Source organism: Podarcis gaigeae, assembly GCF_964106915.1.
Source record: "Podarcis gaigeae genome assembly, chromosome: 7".
In the NCBI taxonomy this organism is placed as follows: Eukaryota; Metazoa; Chordata; class Lepidosauria; order Squamata; family Lacertidae; genus Podarcis; species Podarcis gaigeae.
Genome location: NC_139683.1, coordinates 35177327 through 35196302, shown reverse-complemented (window position 1 = coordinate 35196302; position 18976 = coordinate 35177327). Strand labels below are relative to the sequence as shown.

General features: G+C 41.2%; 1 protein-coding gene across 2 annotated transcripts; it reads right to left on the bottom strand.

The window, feature by feature from the left end:
• Positions 1-267: 267 nt before the first annotated feature.
• ARMC1 (armadillo repeat containing 1) lies at positions 268-17596 on the bottom strand. Of its 2 annotated transcripts, none has more exons than XM_083748060.1 (7): positions 17320-17596; positions 14395-14594; positions 11977-12068; positions 7660-7849; positions 3532-3648; positions 3357-3431; positions 268-2599 (listed from the first exon to the last, which is right to left on the bottom strand). In XM_083748060.1, exons 2-7 carry the CDS (start codon positions 14566-14568, stop codon positions 2408-2410), a joined length of 840 nt encoding a protein of 279 aa, XP_083604186.1. In that variant the 5' UTR covers positions 14569-14594; positions 17320-17596; the 3' UTR covers positions 268-2407. The 2 variants fall into 2 exon arrangements, with proteins under 2 accessions (XP_083604186.1, XP_083604185.1); XM_083748059.1 differs by having other exon boundaries at positions 14395-14591; positions 17320-17595.
• Between the last annotated feature and the right edge of the window lie 1380 nt (positions 17597-18976).

The window sequence follows — 18976 nt, the reverse complement described above, 5'->3', positions numbered from 1 at the left end:
AATACAAGGTGCAGTCCTGCTCCCTCAATTGTGACCATGAGCACATTTTGATCCTTATGAATTCTGAAAGCAAAAAGCACCAGCTTTAAAGAAAGGGATGGAGAGTCTGTGGCCACCCAGCTATTCTCCCTGTAGTCCCAAAAAGTGTCGCTAACGGGGAGGATGACTGGAGCTGTGATCCAGCAATATCTGGATGGCCACAGGTTCCCATTCCTGCTCTAGACACAAAAACCCTTAAAAACTCTTATAAAACTAGAGGAATGCCAGTTCATTATATTACACTTTTATTTTACAGTATTTCCAAAGCTCTTTTTTAGATGCTTTAACTGGGAGAGCTGCAATACTGACCAAAGGAAAAAAATATATACCTACAGATTGATTACACAAGTTTTAATATCTACTTGTACTGAACCATTAATATCCAAAGGGGTGTGTCAGGTAGTGCAGTTGGTGTGCGGCTATGCAAATTGCACAGAGAGAGAGATGTTAAAACAAAAAGTAAACATTGTATCCATGGCTACACAACAGAGGGCTTTGCAAACACGTTTGGTACTGTAACATTCTAGACAGCAATATGCTTCGAAATACATATTTAATACAATACATGCCTTAGAAAGCTTGTATTCTGTGCGTGTAAACTTCAACCAAATAAACTAGGTACGTTAAAAAATAGAAATAATAAAATCTGAAAGTAAGCTCTTTATCTCAAAAGTAGGCTGAATTTATGAGAACTTTGATTTGTCATTGGAACTTTACACTTCCCCCTGCAATTTTGTTTTTACTAATAAGCGTCTTGATGCTACTTAATTACTGCTACTGTGCAAGACACAGAGATAAGACCTGCAAAGGGGCAAAAGCACTGCCTTGATACGTGTACGTCACTGATTTAAGTAAAAATTCGTATGGATCACACCAAAAGCAGCACTGCAGAATCTACTTTAGGGTAGCATTGCAGTGTCACAGCTGTATTCCTGTGGTGCGTACAAGTTGTGTACAAGGTTTTCTAACGCACTGAGAAAAATCCCAGACAATATTTCAGTAACCTAATTGCTATGCTTAATATTTTGCCTACTGAATATTTACTTGCATGATCCTTTCTGGAAGCTAGGCAGAGACAAGATGTGATGGTCCAAGCACCTTAATTGTCTGCAAGATCGCCAAGTGAAGCCAATTCTTCAGGCGCAGGTTTCCTTGTTGTCTAGACTAGGTGAGTGCACTTACAAGGACTTTTTTCCAGGATGCCCACCCCCCTCTGGGCATCAGGCACATGCTGGCTTTTGCCCTGCTCCAGGCTTCACAAACAATTTTTGGATTGCTCCATATTTCACAATGGTTGTCCAAAGGGTATAAAGGTGGAATTGAGAAGCATAAAAGGCAACTGGGATTATACATGAAATTTCCACCAAGCGACAAAAGTCTAGATTGTAGGGCAGTGGCAGAATGGCATATTAGGCATTTTATTCCCTCCCACCCACCCACCCACTGGCCACTATGTTACATTTTTAGCTCTCATTAAACCAATTGAAAACAATATCAGAGTAAGGCCAACATCACACTTTCTACCACAGACAAATTCTGCAACCAAGATGTCACTGGAGCAGGTTGCAACTTTTGAAACCAGAGCTTCTTTATCCAACCTAAATTGCAATCAGTGGTTTCTGATCATATTTACAAAGTCATAGGCATCATTACAAGCATATGTTTTTTTACAGATTATTTACTTACACGTTCACATTTCCACCTTCATTTATTTACTAATGTTCAAATTGCGAATGGTCAAGGGCTGACAGTTTAGAACAAAAACAAAAATCCCAGCACATCAAGGGCTGTAAAGTTCAAGTTTGAATCATTCTTGTTGCAATGCACCAAGTGGAATAAGGACATACCAGCTCTGAACCAAGTGTGCAGGGGAAGGGAATAAATGGTAAACAATTCGGGGTTTTCCCCCCATTAGAATGACCTTCCAGGGGAAATATATAATTTGAAATAAGGCAAAAAGAAAAAGAAAACAAGGCATTTCAATCTATGCAAAATTAAGGGCTAATAATTTCCTTGTACAGATGTCCTGAGATTTGTACTGAATGGGTTCTGTATGTGTTTATCGCTAATATTAACTTAAAGCTCTATACACTCAACGAAGTTTGGTTAATCATGGACCCATATTAAAAAGTGAGGCAATAAAACATATGAGAACAGAGGTGAGGGCAAGGGCATTAACAAATGCCTCCATCTTTCTCACCGGCCTGAAAGACCAAATGTCCAACAAAATGTAAAAGACAGCATATGTTTTGTGTAGTCTAAAAATTTGTTGTGATAACTTATTGCAAATTGCACTTGGCAGTTCACCACACCAATGGAAAACTGGCCCCCTGTTGGTTCACACAGTCCTGTAAGCCTTGACTCAAAGTCACCAGTAGAAGGATCTGGAGAGAAAGTTTGCAGCTGAGCTCAGCCAGCTGGCTGCACCTTCTGGGTGTGATCCAACCCGGGACACTGCTTTGTCTTGCTCCTTTGAAGGGCTTTCATCTTCTGGCAGATACTCAGGGAGGTCGGTATTCTGTTCCACTTCTACAGGAGTATCTTGGAATGGAACCAGCATCTGTTTAATGGGATTCAGAAAGTCGTTTTACCCAAAATGACCTTGCTGCAAAGCTCAGCATCACTCATTCATGCAACTGCTGTTTTAGACATAGTTCAGAGTTTTAGCAAATCTAGGAACTGTGACATGCAAGATAACTTTATAGGTCTGAACAAAGTAACTCCTCCATTCACTTCCTGATAAGCATGCCCCTCAACCAATGGGAAGAGTTTACCTACATTATAGCAGGCTTTAGACCAAGCTCTTGGAGACCTGTGTAATTAATCTGAGTTTCCGAAATGTTTGTGCTTAATATAATCACTGTAATTCAGAAGATTGCAAACGCTCTTAGCAACATGACATTAATGCCTTCATTACATAAGGCTATTTTGCACCTCTTGCTAACTGAAATCAATATTCTACAATGCTAAACCTATGACACACTTTCAACTTCTACCAGATTTTCCATGTACAGTTGGCATGAAAGCTCCACAAAAGAAGCAGCTTTCTCTTGTTTCAGGAAGTGAGGCGCCCTGTATGAACACACTGCTACTTACATTGCATAGATATAACATGCCTTGGATTCAAAATAGAAATTAAAGGAGACGACACACACACACATCCCCCAAAAAGCCACATCTGCATACAATTTCATGTATGTTCAGCCAGTGGGATTATTGCTGCACCCAAAGAATAGACCAATTGCATTTAATTCCTTTTCTTTAATTGCCCACGCTACCAGCAGGCTTGCGTTCTAAATTACGAAGCGTTCTCTCACCTCTTCTCCACTTTCACTTTTCACAACTTGCTGGGCTTTCATAACTTTGGTTGATGCTATTGCTGTTGCCAGTGCCTATACAACAAGAAAATGGAAAAACAGAAAAGAAGAGCAGGTGAGTAAGTCATTACTCAGCGTCAGAAGAATGTAAAAGGCAAACGGCTGCAAACCTTACCTCTGCTTTCAAATCTGATCTGATTCGGACTACACATCTTTGAACTGCCATTTGAAACGTGAAGCTGATGACCCCTTTAATCTTCAGCAAGGCCTCTTCGCAAAGGTTTCTCCGAGACTAAAAATTAACGGCACCAGTTATTTGCAAGCACCTAATAAATAATTGCGTACATTAAACACAGATCGGTTAAGAAACAAGACACATGAATTGAAGCAGAATGGAATATATATATATATATATAAAGAGGAGAGGGAATGGCTCTGAATTTAGCCATAAGTGAATTTAAAAACAACATTCCTGCCTACATTTTGACGACAAACCAGAATGGAATCAACTGTGAATAATGAGGGGAAAGTGCTGAAAAGCAAAGCAAGCTTTTCTCCGTATGATCAGCTAAACAGTCCCCTGTGGTTAAGTTCTGACTGACTGCAATGCTCATTGATGAGCAGTTAGTGTTTAAGTTGCTATTTATCAGACACCTTGTATCCATACTGACTGAATGCATCAAAGCAGCTGTTGTATCCTTCAGCTACCTCATCTGTGGCAGCTCATGGGCATCAATGCACTGCACAATCTGAACTATGATTGCAAAGGAAAATGTCCGCTCACAAAACACACAAGTGAACGGTTACGTTTAAAGCAAGTGACAGGGCCTACTGTGCAACAACACGACACTGACCTGTGCTAGTTGCACCTGCTCTACGTTAGCTCAGCGTGCTTCCGTGCATTTACTGAGTGTCTCAAAGACATCAGCACACAAATAAGTGGCCTCTTAGAACTACCACAAGCGCAATATGAAACACAGCCTGGCCTACATAATCATGTATATGAGCTGCTGGCTTGGTGTCTTACGACACGAACGCATTCTTCTCAACCAGCACTGCATTCTTAACTCCCTCCTCAAGCCTAGCTCCCAGGGTTTATGGCTAAGGCAGCAGGTTGGCTCAGATGTTACAGGAAGCCATGGTGTTTTGCCATATTAACAAGCCAACACAAGCCTCAGGCTCACACACGTCCCTCCTCCTCTTATTTTGCATAGCCACCAGTTTCCCATTGCATCCAAATTTGGGGATGCAGGTTCCTTTAAGAGCAAGAAAGGATCAAACCATAGTTTCAGAGCCTAGTCTGTTTATAAAGCTAAGTTTAGCCAAAGTACAAATCCAAGTCCATACCTTATGGGGAACTCCCAGTCTCCTCGCAAACAACACAAGACGTGGGGAGCACACAAGCATGAGACTCATTCATAAGTAGTATCAAACTATGGTCTGACATTACATGAGAGCTGGAAACCACAGTGGAACATAGGAAGATGCCTCAAACAGAGTCATACCATTGGTGCATCTACACTGAGTGTCAGTGGCTCACCAGGGTTTCAGGCAAGACACATTCCCAGCCCTACCCTGGACATGCCAGAGGCTGCAGCTGAGATCTTCTACATGGGAAACAGGTGTTCTACCACTGAACCAGAGAATACACCCATTGAAACAATATGTAAAACTTCAGCATGTACATCAGGCCAACACAGGGGAATAAGATTAGTCAAATGTGCTCCGGTTTTCAAGTTCTGTTTTTTGCTTCAAAGCAGCCCCATACAGAGAGCACCATTACAGTGACCTAGCCGGGGTGTAACTGGGGCATAGATAACCAACACCAAGTTCATCCTCTATACGGAGGCTGGAAGAAAAATGAACTAAAATCCAACAAGTTCATGTTTGGCAAGATTAAGTCAAACTGCTGAATTTTATCAGGGTTTCTGCCTCAAGCGTAACATGCAGATACACCTGACTATGCATTGGAAGTCTGTATTTATGAGAAAGAACAATCCTACACACACACACACACACACACACACACACACACACACACCAGTATTGTTTAGGGGTTGTTGTGACTGTTATTGATATTATATTAATTTTTACATTTTATAATGATTTATGTGGAAATGGTTCAATTATGGCTGTGCACTTTTTGATGCGTTTCATTTATTGTTTGATTCTTTTTGTTATGCTTGTAATTATGCAAATCTTTTCACGTTGCGAGCTGCCTTGACCATGGTTTTAACTATGGAAAGGCAGCATACAAAACATATTATGGTGGTGATTATGAGATGACAGGGCAAGCAGGAGTGGTGACAAAATGTTCATGATGCCCACTAAAGTATATTGCTGGGATATACATAGAGCTTTAGACAGTAATTACATAAGATTTCACAAGAGAGACCAATTAGTATCATTTCTGTGAAAAACGAAGTACAGCTGTTCAGTTATTATTGTCCTTTAGGGTTTGCATTTGCTTGCTTGCTTGTTCTTCCGGGGTTTTTTAACTGCCTAAAATCTTAAGAAAAAGAGGCAAAAAGAACATGATTATCCCAGTTGTTGCTGCTGCTGTTGTTATTATTTCTACACTTGAAGATAGCTTACATTTCATGGATGAATGTAGGTGCCCATGTTAGAAGCACCTACCTGAAACTCAGAACTGCTGCAAGTGCTGACTATAGTTTAAGATAGCACTTGGAGGTCAAAATGATTTACAAACAGTGTTTTTCATTGCCCTTTGTAGACTGAAATGGCATGCTGTGCACAAACTAAAAATCAAGTAAAAATCTCCCTAAGAGCAGAGAAGGTTTTGAGGACAGCTTAAAAAAACAAATAAACTTTAATACACATTTGCCCCTTTTTGCTCTTGAAGGAATATGCTGCCAGGCCATCAGCAGTTAAGGAAGCCCTCCAAATTAAGTATGTCTACATTTCTTACTGCATGCTGGCTACTAGAAACAAGCAGCTTTACCTAAACAGAGAGGAGTAAAACTGCAAGGATCTGCATTAGCATTGTTTTAGGAGAGCAATACAGGCAGCTTTGAGATATGCTGACCACAGACCATTTACAGTGATAACACGTATTTAAATTGGCAGGCAAAACAGAAACAGGCAGCATTTTTCTGGCTTTTAGAGAAGCTTTAGAGACAGTGATGGGCAAACAAATGAGCTACCAAGTCAGTAAACATAATAAGGACAAGACTGGAACTGATTAAACCTGGCTTAAAGAAGCGGGTCGGGCAGAGGAGGGGAGAGAGAAATAAGGAGAGAGCAAAATGGTGGTGGCAAGAAGAGGAGGAAGGTAACTCTGGGAAAGGAGGGGTATGCATATGCTCATTATTCATCCGATTAACAGCCACTGACTTTATTAAAGAAGATGGGATCTATATACAGACCTGGTTCTCTTAAAAGGCTTACTTAGGGCCCCCACCCCCAAACAAATGTAAGCCAGTGTAGCAGAAGATCAGGTTTGATAATTTAAAAGGCTACAAAACTGAAACAGAGACCTGAGGGCACTTGTGGATAACATGCTCAAACAGCCTTGCATGCTGCTTGGCAGCCATAAAAAGGCAAACGTGACCCTGGGGTGTTATCTACAGGGGAATGGAGGATAAATTTATAGAAGTTATTCTGACATTGCATGGAGAATCCACTGAGACCTCATTATTACAACAGTTATCCAATAGCCAAGAGAAATCTCAGGCAATGAGAAAAGATGTTAGGAAGAGCAGGCAAAGAAAATTCAACATTTCCTTAGGCCTGAACAATTGGAAGTTGATAAATTGTTATGAATGTCTCATGATGTGAAGAAGAAAAAACACCGGGGGGAAATTACCATTCATCTGATGGCTAGGTTGATCAACCTTTTCCGGTATAAAGTATCACTTGTTGGGTAGGGGTAGGGATGACTGCTACTGGAGACCCTGGAGGGATGCTGCCCGTCAGTGCAAACAGTACTAAACTAGAGGGACCAATGATCTGACTCAGAAGAAGGCAGCTTGTGATGTTCTGATGTCCAAACTTAATGCGGTCAATTATTTAATGTGATCTTTCTACTGTCAGCTTCTTGGGGGTATTTAACGTTTTGCATCAATAAATTCTGATGAATAGTAAATTCTACTAAGATCAACTCCTACAAGTCACCAACATCTAAGAGATTGGTACAGACTTCATAAATGTTATTATGTTTATGGCATTTAGTACAGAGCAGTCTAAGCTGTAAATTCAAGGAATGCTTACAGAAAACAAGGTGCCCTTCACACACCTTGATACATAAGTGTGCATTGTATGCCCCAAAACATCCTTTTCTTACCGAATCATCAAGGCCATCTATGTGTAACACGACTGTTTTAGCACGTTTATTTGTACTTCCCAGAAAAAACTGAGCTTTCCGGCGCCGTGAGTTCATCTCGTTCACATTGTCAACGTCGGACATTGTGGAAGACTGAAGAATATCATAGATTTCAGAAGCCAACAATTTTGTCTCTCCTGGTGTGGTGGTCCTAAGGCAAAGCAAACTGAGGTTTGTATGGATTGTGCTTTACAATCCTTCGTATTTTAGTTTTGTTAAATATATTTCTTACCAGCTTAATACAGTCTCTAAGCAAATTACAAATAACACAATATATATAACTCAGAAATTAGGGTACAATGCAATGCAATAAAATAATAAAATCTGAAAGAACAAAAACATGGCACCATATTTGAAACACCTTTAGAGTCATGGTTCCCTTCCCCCTTCAACTTTCCTCTTACCAAGGCACATCCTGACTCACCAAATACTACACATCACACTCAAGTGTTGCCTTAAAGGTAAATGTAAAGGACCCCTGACAGTTAAGTCCAGTCACAGACGACTCTGGGGTTGCAGCGTTCATCTCGCTTTACAGGCCCAGGGAGCCGGTGTTTGTCTGCAGACAGTTTTTCCAGGTCATGTGGCCAGCATGACTAAGCCGCTTCTGGTGCAACGGAACACCGAAACCAGAGCAGTGCAAAGAAACACTGTTTACCTTCCCGCTGGAGCAGTACCTATTTATCTACTTGCACTTTTTGATGTGCCTTCAAACTGCTAGGTTGACAGGAGCTGTGTTGCCTTTCATCTACACAATTCAGTCTACACAAACCTACTACTTATTCAGTATCACTTGTCCCAACCTACACCTACACCTCATTCATGCCCACCAATATGCACAAACACGCCACCCACTCAATGATTTCAATACCTCACACTCAATCACCAACCACTTTCACCAGTCAAGTCCTTCCACTGCACAAAAGTGTACTGCAAAAACTAGAGAGACAATGAAACCATTCACTGACAAAACAGTATAAATAACAAGGCAGGCGGCCACTCATCAGTCACACAGATGAACTGCACCCCCTGCACCTGGTACTCCTTCCTCTCACCAAGACTTGCCCACAGACAATTCAAACCACACAGGGGGAATTAAAAGAAAAAGAAAAACTTTGAAGGAAGGCACCCACATCACAATCCCAACACCCTTTGCCTCAGCAGTACAGTCCTGGTTTTATAAATTTCCCAAATGCAGCTTCTCAATATGAAGCTAAGCGATGCATTAACTTCCTCTTATGCTGTCTGGTTATCTTTAGCTGAATTAGGAACCATACATACATACCTAATTTTATTTGGATGCCGCCTTTCCACAGTTCAAACCCCCCTCAAGGTGGTTTACAACATTACAAAACCCATAACTACAACGTAACTAAAGTATTTATAAACAATAAATAAAACATTAAATACACAACCAAACTGAACAATTTCCACATAAATCACAACAAAATATAAAGATAAAAAAACAACAGCAGCAACAGAAACACACACCCCCAACACAACCCTCCCTCCAAACAACATGAAAACCAGGCAGACATCCATGGTTTCCATACCTTGTCTGCATGACCCTTCTAATGCCCCAATATGAAAGGTTTTCATCTGACTATCAAAACTGTATGCACCGACTTAATTCCCATTGAGGTTTCTTGCCCACACTATGCAGAGAGCCGTAGCTGACTAGGAGCTCTATTGAACTGGGCTTCTTCACCTCAGCACTACTCCCTGCAAAGTTTTGTCTGGAACTCTCCTCTCTCCAATATTCCTCTTGCTCTCCCTCTTCTGCCCATAACATCCATCCAGCATTCTCGTCCTCCTGTCTCAAACCATGGATCTCCTTGTTGTCTTCTCCCCACAGATACTATGCATTTCACAATAAGAGTGAACAGCAGCCACTTACTTTTGACAGAATGCCGTCCAACAGCACCATTAGACCAACAGAAAACCAACTGAACTTATCTGCATTGCCCCAACTAGGGTTTTATTTCTTGCTCAGAGAAGTGGGGTGGTTCTTTATTTGATCAGAAAGCAATGGGTATTGCATTTTAATGTACTGAAAATATGATGAGTGGGGGGGGAAGTATTTAGTAACACAAGCAACTTTTCTGCATCAGCTGACAAAAGAGGGACCAAGGGACCAAGCAACATTGCTCTCCTTTGGGTAACTGCAAAAGCCCCCTTTGAGTCAAAGAAGTAAAAGGAAAAGAAGAAGGCCACTGCCAGTCTGGCTATTTCCCTTCCGTAGGTACTGACCTCAGCCTGGAATACTGTCAGTCTGGCATCTTTCACATACACTAACATCAAATTAAAATATGCTGCCCCTTTTAAAAATAGCAGCTTGAGCAATCTTTGCTTTTTATTCCAGCAAGCTGTCAAGAAAGGACGGCATATCAGACAAGAGCCTGTTTCAGCATTTTCCCTTCATAGCTTTTCGATTTGCACGGAAGACTACAGCATTTCTAACATCTCAGAATTCAGACAATGGTCCAGCTATCAAGTTTAATGGATGCTTTAAAATACTGCTTGTTCCATCATCATCACCTATTTCCAATTCTATGCAATGAAGCCCAAAATTATTATTTGAAGGTACTTGGGGGGGGGGGGAATAATGGTTTCCACTAAAAAAAAAAAAAAAAGAATAGAGTGACATGACTGCTTAAAGCAAAGAGTGAATTTCAGCACATACCCTCCCCTCCGGAAAGTGGAGAAATGGCACCCAAATTTGCAGGTTGGGAATGGGACAATGATATTCAGGGAGTGTTTTGGTACAGCTATAGATGAGCCCCTAACCAGTTTTGAAGATTTAATGTTTAGCATGATTGCAGAACATAATATTTATATAAGATCACAAAACAAAATTTGGTGTTTAAGTTGTTTTGCAAAATGCTAACTGAACTCCGAATTCCTGAAATATTTTCAATTCTGAAAATTTGTAGTATGTATGTATTTCCTTCCGACCAACAATTATAATTCTGACAAAACATATAACAAAACAAGGTGTATCTTCAGATCAAGTAGAATTCTTTTGGTCTGTTCTAATTTGACACACTAGATGGCGGTATTACCTTTTATTACGATGTCTTTGCAATTCATCCAACACTGCATTCCCTAACTGCACAATACTCTTAGTGTGCATGAATAATTTATCTTTCGGCTAAGTGTATAAAATGTTCACAACCCATTTAAAAGTATACCATATAATCCTGTTTGTAGTGTCAGAGAGGGCATCTTTTTCTTCAAATATCCTTTTATGGGGAAGGTGTCATAACAAAGGGTCCAATTTTAGAAGGCTATTTGTGACCTTCTAACCATGGTTAATTATTTGTGAGAAGTACAAGCAAGTAAAATTGTGTTAAATCAAAACTGAGGCAGTGGCTTGGTTTACAGGATTGTGTGCATCTTATCATACCTGAAAGGGACTCCTGTGCAATTAAATACATAGTTACTGAGCTAATCGTTTTAGGCAAATAATAAATTGGGGGGGGTGAATAGACCAGTTTAGTTCAAGTAGTTCAGTATGAGACTCTGGAAGAGGCATACTGTCTTGGAATAGAATGCTTCGAGCCAAGTAATTGGATTTTTGCTTTCATTAACTAGCCACTTAGTATCAAGAACTACTGAACATACCAGTATCCTCACAGTGTTTTCAATGTTACATGCAAAGCCAGGAATTCATATACACTGGTACCTCGGGTTAAGTACTTAATTCGTTCCGGAGGTCCGTACTTAACCTGAAACTGTTCTTAACCTGAAGCACCACTTTAGCTAATGGGGCCTCCTGCTGCTGCCGTGCCGCCGGAGCCCGATTTCTGTTCTTATCCTGAAGCAAAGTTCTTAACCTGAAGCACTATTTCTGGCTTAGTGGAGTGTGTAACCTGAAGCGTATGTAACCTGAAGCGTATGTAACCCGAGGTACCACTGTATTGGAGATTATGAAAGGAATCTGCTTGAACAAGGAAGCCACCTTTGCAATCTAATTCCCAGGTCCCTTATTCTTAAAACAATTTTAAGACAGAAACGCACTATATACCGCAATAATCTGATAGTCTGTAAGGGGGTACAGACTCCCTCGTAAGGTGGTGGTAGGAAGGAAATACGTACATACTCCAACCTTCATTGGAAGATTTTAAAGTAAAGGTTGGATGTCATGGATGCTCCAGCTGAGATATCTGTACTGCAGGGGGTTAGACCAGGAGACTCTTGGTGTCCCTTCCAACTCTAGAGTTCTAGGATTCTGTGATAAATTATGTACTTTTACTATAGATAGCACACTATACTTACTTTTGCACGACGGTTTGTAAGCTCAGCATCATACCTAGTTCACTTTTCATCTTTTCTCTGTTGGCACGACATTCCGCCAAATAGCGGAGAGCCTGTAAAAAAGGGAAAGTTAAAGTAATTTAATAGAATAATGCTAGTGTTTCTATTTTTTCCTTTATACATCTCTCAAAAATAAACAATATCAATTTTGAAGAGATTTTATGTAATGGTTAAAACATATGCAATTTTAGTTTAGTAAGCTGTACCCCAAAATATTTTTGGTGTATTCTTGTCTAGAAAAATTCCAGTAATTATATAAATATGATTTTGACTAAATATTGAATTAAGAGAACTGATTCTTTCAGTTGTCTATCAGCAAATATAGTATCATATAAAACTAAGTTAACATTTCCAGCAAGTTGCGTATAATGGGATAACTCAAAATATGAATGTTAAATGTGCAGCTGTTCAAAGCATTGTGTTTGCATTGTTGCTGCTGAAGCAGTGTTTTTGCATTATATATGTATAAAACTAGGGGCTGCCCTCCTGCTTGCTCCTCTCATCAACCCACCTACCAGTTTCCCCATCCCAACTATACAACTACTAAGCTCGCTTTCACCTTCATGTCATTTCTGAAGCCACTTCTCTCTCATTCTGCAGTCCTGCTTTACACCCATTTTCACCTTCACCCCATGTCCTTGCCTCCTCCCCCTCCTTTTGTGCAATTCCCCCTTCCACACCTTCATGGTAACTTCCTGCACCTTCCTCCTCCCACATATTGCACCTACAAAGCACCCTTTTCACTATCCCCTCCTATTCTTTAGACCTTCCGTCCCCTTTCATCTTCAGCTCCATTCCCATGCCTCTTGTTGTTGTTGTTTAGTCATTTAGTCGTGTCCGACTCTTCATGACCCCATGGACCAGAGCATGCCAGGCACTCCTGTCTTCCACTGCCTCCCGCAGTTTGGTCAAACTTATGCTGGTAGTGAGAACACTGTCCAACCATCTCGTCCTCTGTCGTCCCCTCCTCCTTGTGCCCTCCATTTTCCCAACATCAGGGTCTTTTCCAGGGAGTCTTCTCTTCTCATGAAGTGGCCAAAGTATTGGAGCCTCAGCTTCAGGATCTGTCCTTCCAGTGAGCACTCAGGGCTGATTTCTTTAAGAATGGATAGGTTTGATCTTCTTGCAGTCCATGGGACTCTCAAGAGTCTCCTCCAGCACCATAATTCAAAAGCATCAATTCTTCAGTGATCAGCCTTCTTTATGGTCCAGCTCTCACTTCCATACATCACTACTGGAAAAACCCATGCCTCTTACCCCTCCTTTTTTCAACCACCTTTACACTCCCATTTTCACCTTCACTCCTTTTTCCTCACACCCTCCTGTGTCAACTCTTTCTTGACACAGAACACTTCCATTTCCATGCCTCCTCCTCTCTCCTATTCTGCAGCCCTTTTTCCACATACATCCCATGCTGATCAATATTACTGAATCTTTAAGATGAATAGATTTTAAGAGCAAGCCTGTCAACTTGTTCAGTTGGAGAAGGATAAGTTTAGTTGACAGATGTTGTATGTATATGGGTGCTTGCTTTTGGGAGGTAAATTGTTATCATACAAACAATTTGGGTTTTTCATTGTTCTACTTAGCATCATATTTTCTCTGAGCTCTAAGACTGCATGTGTCACGATTAAGTGACATTCAGAAACAAGAGGACCTTCAACCAGTTGTCATTGTGTTGTGTAATTGGTCTTGTGCCAACGTTAATGTTTGGTTAGTTCCTAACAGCTCTGATACAGCATGTCCATTGCCCTAATACCTGCTGAAGAGTATTTCTGTTATGTTTCATTATTAATTTAGACTGCCAACTTACACTTTATACATTTACCTGGGAGTAAGGCCCATTTATTTCAGTAGGACTAGATTCTGATTTGGAGAGTGGGAAGATGAGAACTATGACTACTTTTACCTTGGGATGGGGGCGGGACCTGGCATCAAACAAAATTAACATTGCTCCTGAACTCTCATATTTGATATACATTGCTAAACTTTGGTATCATTCAAAGTTGCATCAATAAATTTCTTTATTTCTTTTTAAAGAAATCCTCCACTTCAATGCCATAGTTTCTCAGAATGTACCAGAGTGACAAGAGCATAAACTGCATTTCAGTTTTGCTGCATCTGGGATTGTCATTTTTAGGTGATCCTCTCTGGCTAAGAATCTGTGCTATTACAATACATCTTTTCTTCTTCAGTAAAATTTTCTAAAATGTTTTGTTTTAAGATATTTTATGGAAACACACTGGTGTAAAATATGGTTGCAACAGCCAGTGAGTGATTATTTAATATTAATCCTGAAATTTAGAGTGCCAATCACATAGTCATGCTACAGAATGCATAGGAAAAAAGTTGCACAATTAGGAAACAGACGATACTTACCAGTAGGGCTGAATGGACAACTGGGGGATTGGGATGATCCAAAAATAAAATAAGGCCTGGTAGACATCCCTGATCCTGGACAATTGCTCTTCTGTTTAGGGGATCAGCTGCAAGGTCCCTCAGCTGATTAACTACAGATAACGCATCAGGCTCTTCACTCATGCTGCTGTTCATTTTTGCTTGTCATACATAAAATTCTGCTGGAAAAGAAATGTTATTAGAAATATTGTGGAGTTAATGGCCACTGTCATTAGCTTGGTGTGATTCAAATTATATTTCCTTAAGTAATTCTTTAGGAGTCTTTAAAAGACTACATGTAGACACTAGTCAGCACATGCTGCTCAGATCACTATTCAAAATTCAACAAAAAGGCAAACCTAAGACACATTATTTTAAATTTTAATGCACTCAAAGTTCCCATTTCTTTCTACCAAAATCAGACAGCAAGTCAAAGAATCTAATACATAGCACATCTTATCGCTATTTCAGCTATCAACATCAGAAGTTAGCCATTCACTCAGTAATAGAATAATTCTTGCTGGGCAAGAATTATCCCTAATCCATAGTTATCACCATTTTGTACATATAAAGATATGTAAAGCTTGACAATGCTCAACCCTTTGGCCCATCCCACTATGCAAAAACTCCCAGCTTTACCCCAAAAGCAAGTAAATGGGATAGGTGGGTGAAATAATCATAAAGCATTTGCATTTCACCTTCACATACACACAAAGCACAAAAACATAGTGAGAATTGGCCCCAAGTTTTTGATATTGTGAAGGCTTCAGTCAGAATCCAAAATGCTATTTAAGATATAACAAGGGCTTCCATGCATTGTGAACATAACATTTCATATACAGCTTTCAAAAGTGCCTAAAGGGACTATTATACAGTAAACAGAACAGAATTCTCTTGGGTAAGCAAATGAAGGCATGTGGTTGTTCAGGTCTTGACCAGTGCCCAAAGAGCTTCACGCAGCATATGTATTTATCAGTTGCAATGCTGGATGGAATATGAAGGTATACAATCTCCATAAGGATCTAATTTCCAAAATTGTGCATTGGAATTATCATCTGAATAAAGGAAGCATGGCATGAGTAATGGAAAGACAACCTTCTAAACTGCTGTATGCCACCCCTGGCAAAACAAAACACAATGCACTGCCGGAACCTAAATTCAATAACTAGATTATTAGAATAGCAATTTTCAAACTTTGCTCCTGAGAATCCTCATATGCTTATCATAGGTTCCTCAATTGAAAGAGCCATGATGACAGTCAAGGGACTGAATCCAACCAAGTCATACTCAGAGTAAACCCACTGAAACAGACCTGTTAATGATATCCAATGATTTGAATGAGTCTACTCTAAGTATGGCTACTGTTGACAACAACCCAAGCTTCCTAGACAGACAGCTTGCCTATTTCTCCTTGTATAGTATGAGGACATTGTTGAGTATAATCCATGGTGCACTCACAGTTCACATGCAGCAACAATGAGGACCAATATGGCCGGTGTCCTCTACGAAATGTCTGTTCACCTTAGTAAACATGATCCAGAATATTCTGAATGCACAAGGTTCTTGAGTGTAGACACCCTCAAGTTCTGCAGCAGACAAAGCAATGCAGAAAGGGCTCCTTGAAGGTGGAATCTGAAAACCACTGAGCTAAAAATATGAGTTAACTCCACCATGAATAAAGTATTGAGAAATTAAACTGGTCTGGAAATCAGGATATTTGTTTCCATGAAGCTAACTTTAAAAGCTGTGCTTAGGATCAATCCTAAATACTGTATGTGGCTTTTACTGAAATTGACGGTCCTTAGGGCCACAGACAAACATTTGTGCTATTTACTGATTAAGAATTACAAATATAACCAAAGAAACTTGATACAGCTTCTGACCACAACCTGAGCCAGAGACTGACAACATGCTTATATTAAGAATTATATGTGATTCAGTAAAACAAATATGCCTCATCTATTTCATTGTTGTTGTTTTTTACTTACTTCAGTGCACAGCACAATCCTATATGCATGTTTATTCATAAATCCCACTCTGCCAGTAGGGCTTGCTCCCTGGTAAGCATGTACAAATTCATACTCAAACTCTGCCATGTGTATGCATGCCTTCTTAGACGTCCTATTTGTTTCAATAGGACTTACTTGCAAGCATATGCACAGTCTGATAAAAAACATCAAGACCCAAAGAAATCACTTTTGTTTCTCTTTTCAAAAACAAAAGCAACTCACTATATAGCACTGTGGCTATATTCAAACACCAAGTCTTAGATGCTGCAGCAAGCCTTTTCTAAAATGAAACAGCCGTTAACCAAATAGTCAGCCAAAAGTAAATCTAGCTCACTGCGACGGAACTTATTCCCAGATGTGGACATCCAAGGTGCTATGTTGGTCATTTGTACTATTTCACATACTGGTTTGTATCGCAAAAATACCGGAGGTTCAGCACACAAGGGACTGCTACCTTACGCGCCAGCGCCTAAACCTCCTCCCCATTCCCCAGGGCCAGATAACTGAAATCAGCTTCTGCTGCAATCATATCCCCAATTACCTGGGAGGGCTGCCCATTGAACCCAATGGAATTTCCATCTGAGTAGACCCACATAGTACCACACTTTAGGCTAGCAGGGACTAAGCCCCACTCAACGAAATTGGGCTTAAATCAGGGTAAACATACATAAGCTGATACTATGGAGAGAAAGGCAGCCATTAGAAACCCCTGATGTTTTGATGATTTAAAATAAGAGCTTGTGATTGGGGTGGGAAGAGGTCAGGGGACTCTTAGGTTACCCTGCCCGGGGTCACCTCTCCTTGGTCTGGCTTTCCCTGCCTTCAGGGGCCCAATAGCCCTTAACCCCCACCAGCCACCGACTCCCCACTCCGAAGCTCCCCCATTCCCCGCCCTCACTTTCATAGGATGCGAAAGGGGAGGCGCTTTCTTGCTCCCGCCCCGCCAGAGGAAGGAACGGTCCAGGTCACGTATCTGCTGCCGCGGAGGCCGCCCTCGTGCGAAAGGAGGCCGGGCGGGGAGAAGGCGCTTTGCACCCCGGGGCGCCCGGCCAGAGGTCAGCAGGATTGGAACCTTCTACCCCCGGAGACAACATTCACCCAGCCAGGCGGGCGCTCACAGGTCTCCGGCACCTCGGCGCTCCGGGGGACCCCATTGGCTGCAGCCGAAAGCACCTCCTGGCCAGTCGCGGCTCGCCTTCTTACGCGCGTCTCTAATTGGTTAAATGCGGCTGGCTGGACTTCCGCGGCATTGTGGGTTGGAGCCGGTGAAGCTTTTTTTTTTTAAGGTGGACCTAAGAAACTACAAGTCCCAGGGAGACCTTTCTCGGCGTCGTGAGCTTTCGCTGTCACGCGAGAGTATGGCGCGAGGGAGGGGGGCTTGTAGGCGAAAAGGATAAACAGAGCGATTCTGTGAGCGCTTATGGGAAGCGAGTCCCGCTCCTGTTTAGCGGGATTTATTTGTGGGCGTTTGTGTGTTTCCACGGGGGTTTGCTACCGCAGGTTGAAAAGGAAGTGTTCCAGCGCAGTCCCGTGAATGTCTATTCGGAAGTAAGCCCCGCTGCGTTGAATCGCTCTTCCATCTCTAGTTTAGGAATGCAGGCAGCCTTATTAGCCAGTTCTACTCAGGAGTAAGTCGTATTGAATTGAATGGGGCTTACTTCTGGGCATGTGGGGCTTGGAAAGCAGCCTTAATTTCCTCTTTCACCAGCATGCCGTGAGTCTGGAAAATATACGAATTTTGGAGAACTTTATGAATAAAAACGTGTGTTTTTCACTCGTAGAAACCAAAAACCAAAATAAAAAAATGGAGCGTGGGGTGACCCTTAGGTCCGTGGAGCAACGGCAGGATAAAACTTCAACAGATAAACAATTACAAATGGGATCTGCTCCACAGGAGTGCTCTTAGGCCAGGTTAGAACAGGAAGAATTGAGGGGTGGGAGGAGAAGGTTCTGAAGTTTCCCCCTGCTGTACTATACAGTACATATAGCAATAGAGGGCTTCTAGCTCCTAACGTGGGTCCCTATATGAAATAAGAGGGGCGGTATCCAGTTCTGGAGAGTGGGAAAGAAAAATGGTATTGTCTTGAAACACCCCTTAAATTATTCTGGGGAGAGGGGGGAGAGCAAGTCAATTCCCTCTCTTCCCCTGCTTTCCATCTTCCTTATTTTCAAACTGACAACATAAACAGCATTCCATGCTATCAGCTATCTTAACTGATAGAAATCAGGCAGACTTCCTAAGTCTTGAGGTTTTTTCCCGTAAGACTTTAGCAAATCAGTCAGGACCAGGGGGCGTTGTGGCAAAGCTGTTGCCACCCTGTTGGACTCCATCTAAAGTTGGACCACATCAAAGGAAGACTATGTGGTGTCTTGACTAGGATGCATTCTTCTGTAGCAACATGCATTTTATCAATTTCCATACTTATAAGACGTTTTATCAGTGGTATTTAACTCCCCATAAATTTATTGAGAAATGGGCTTTTTCTTGATGTATTGAAATAGGAAGTATAATGACAGCACAGCCATAGTTGTTTTCAGTTTACTGTACAGTTTTT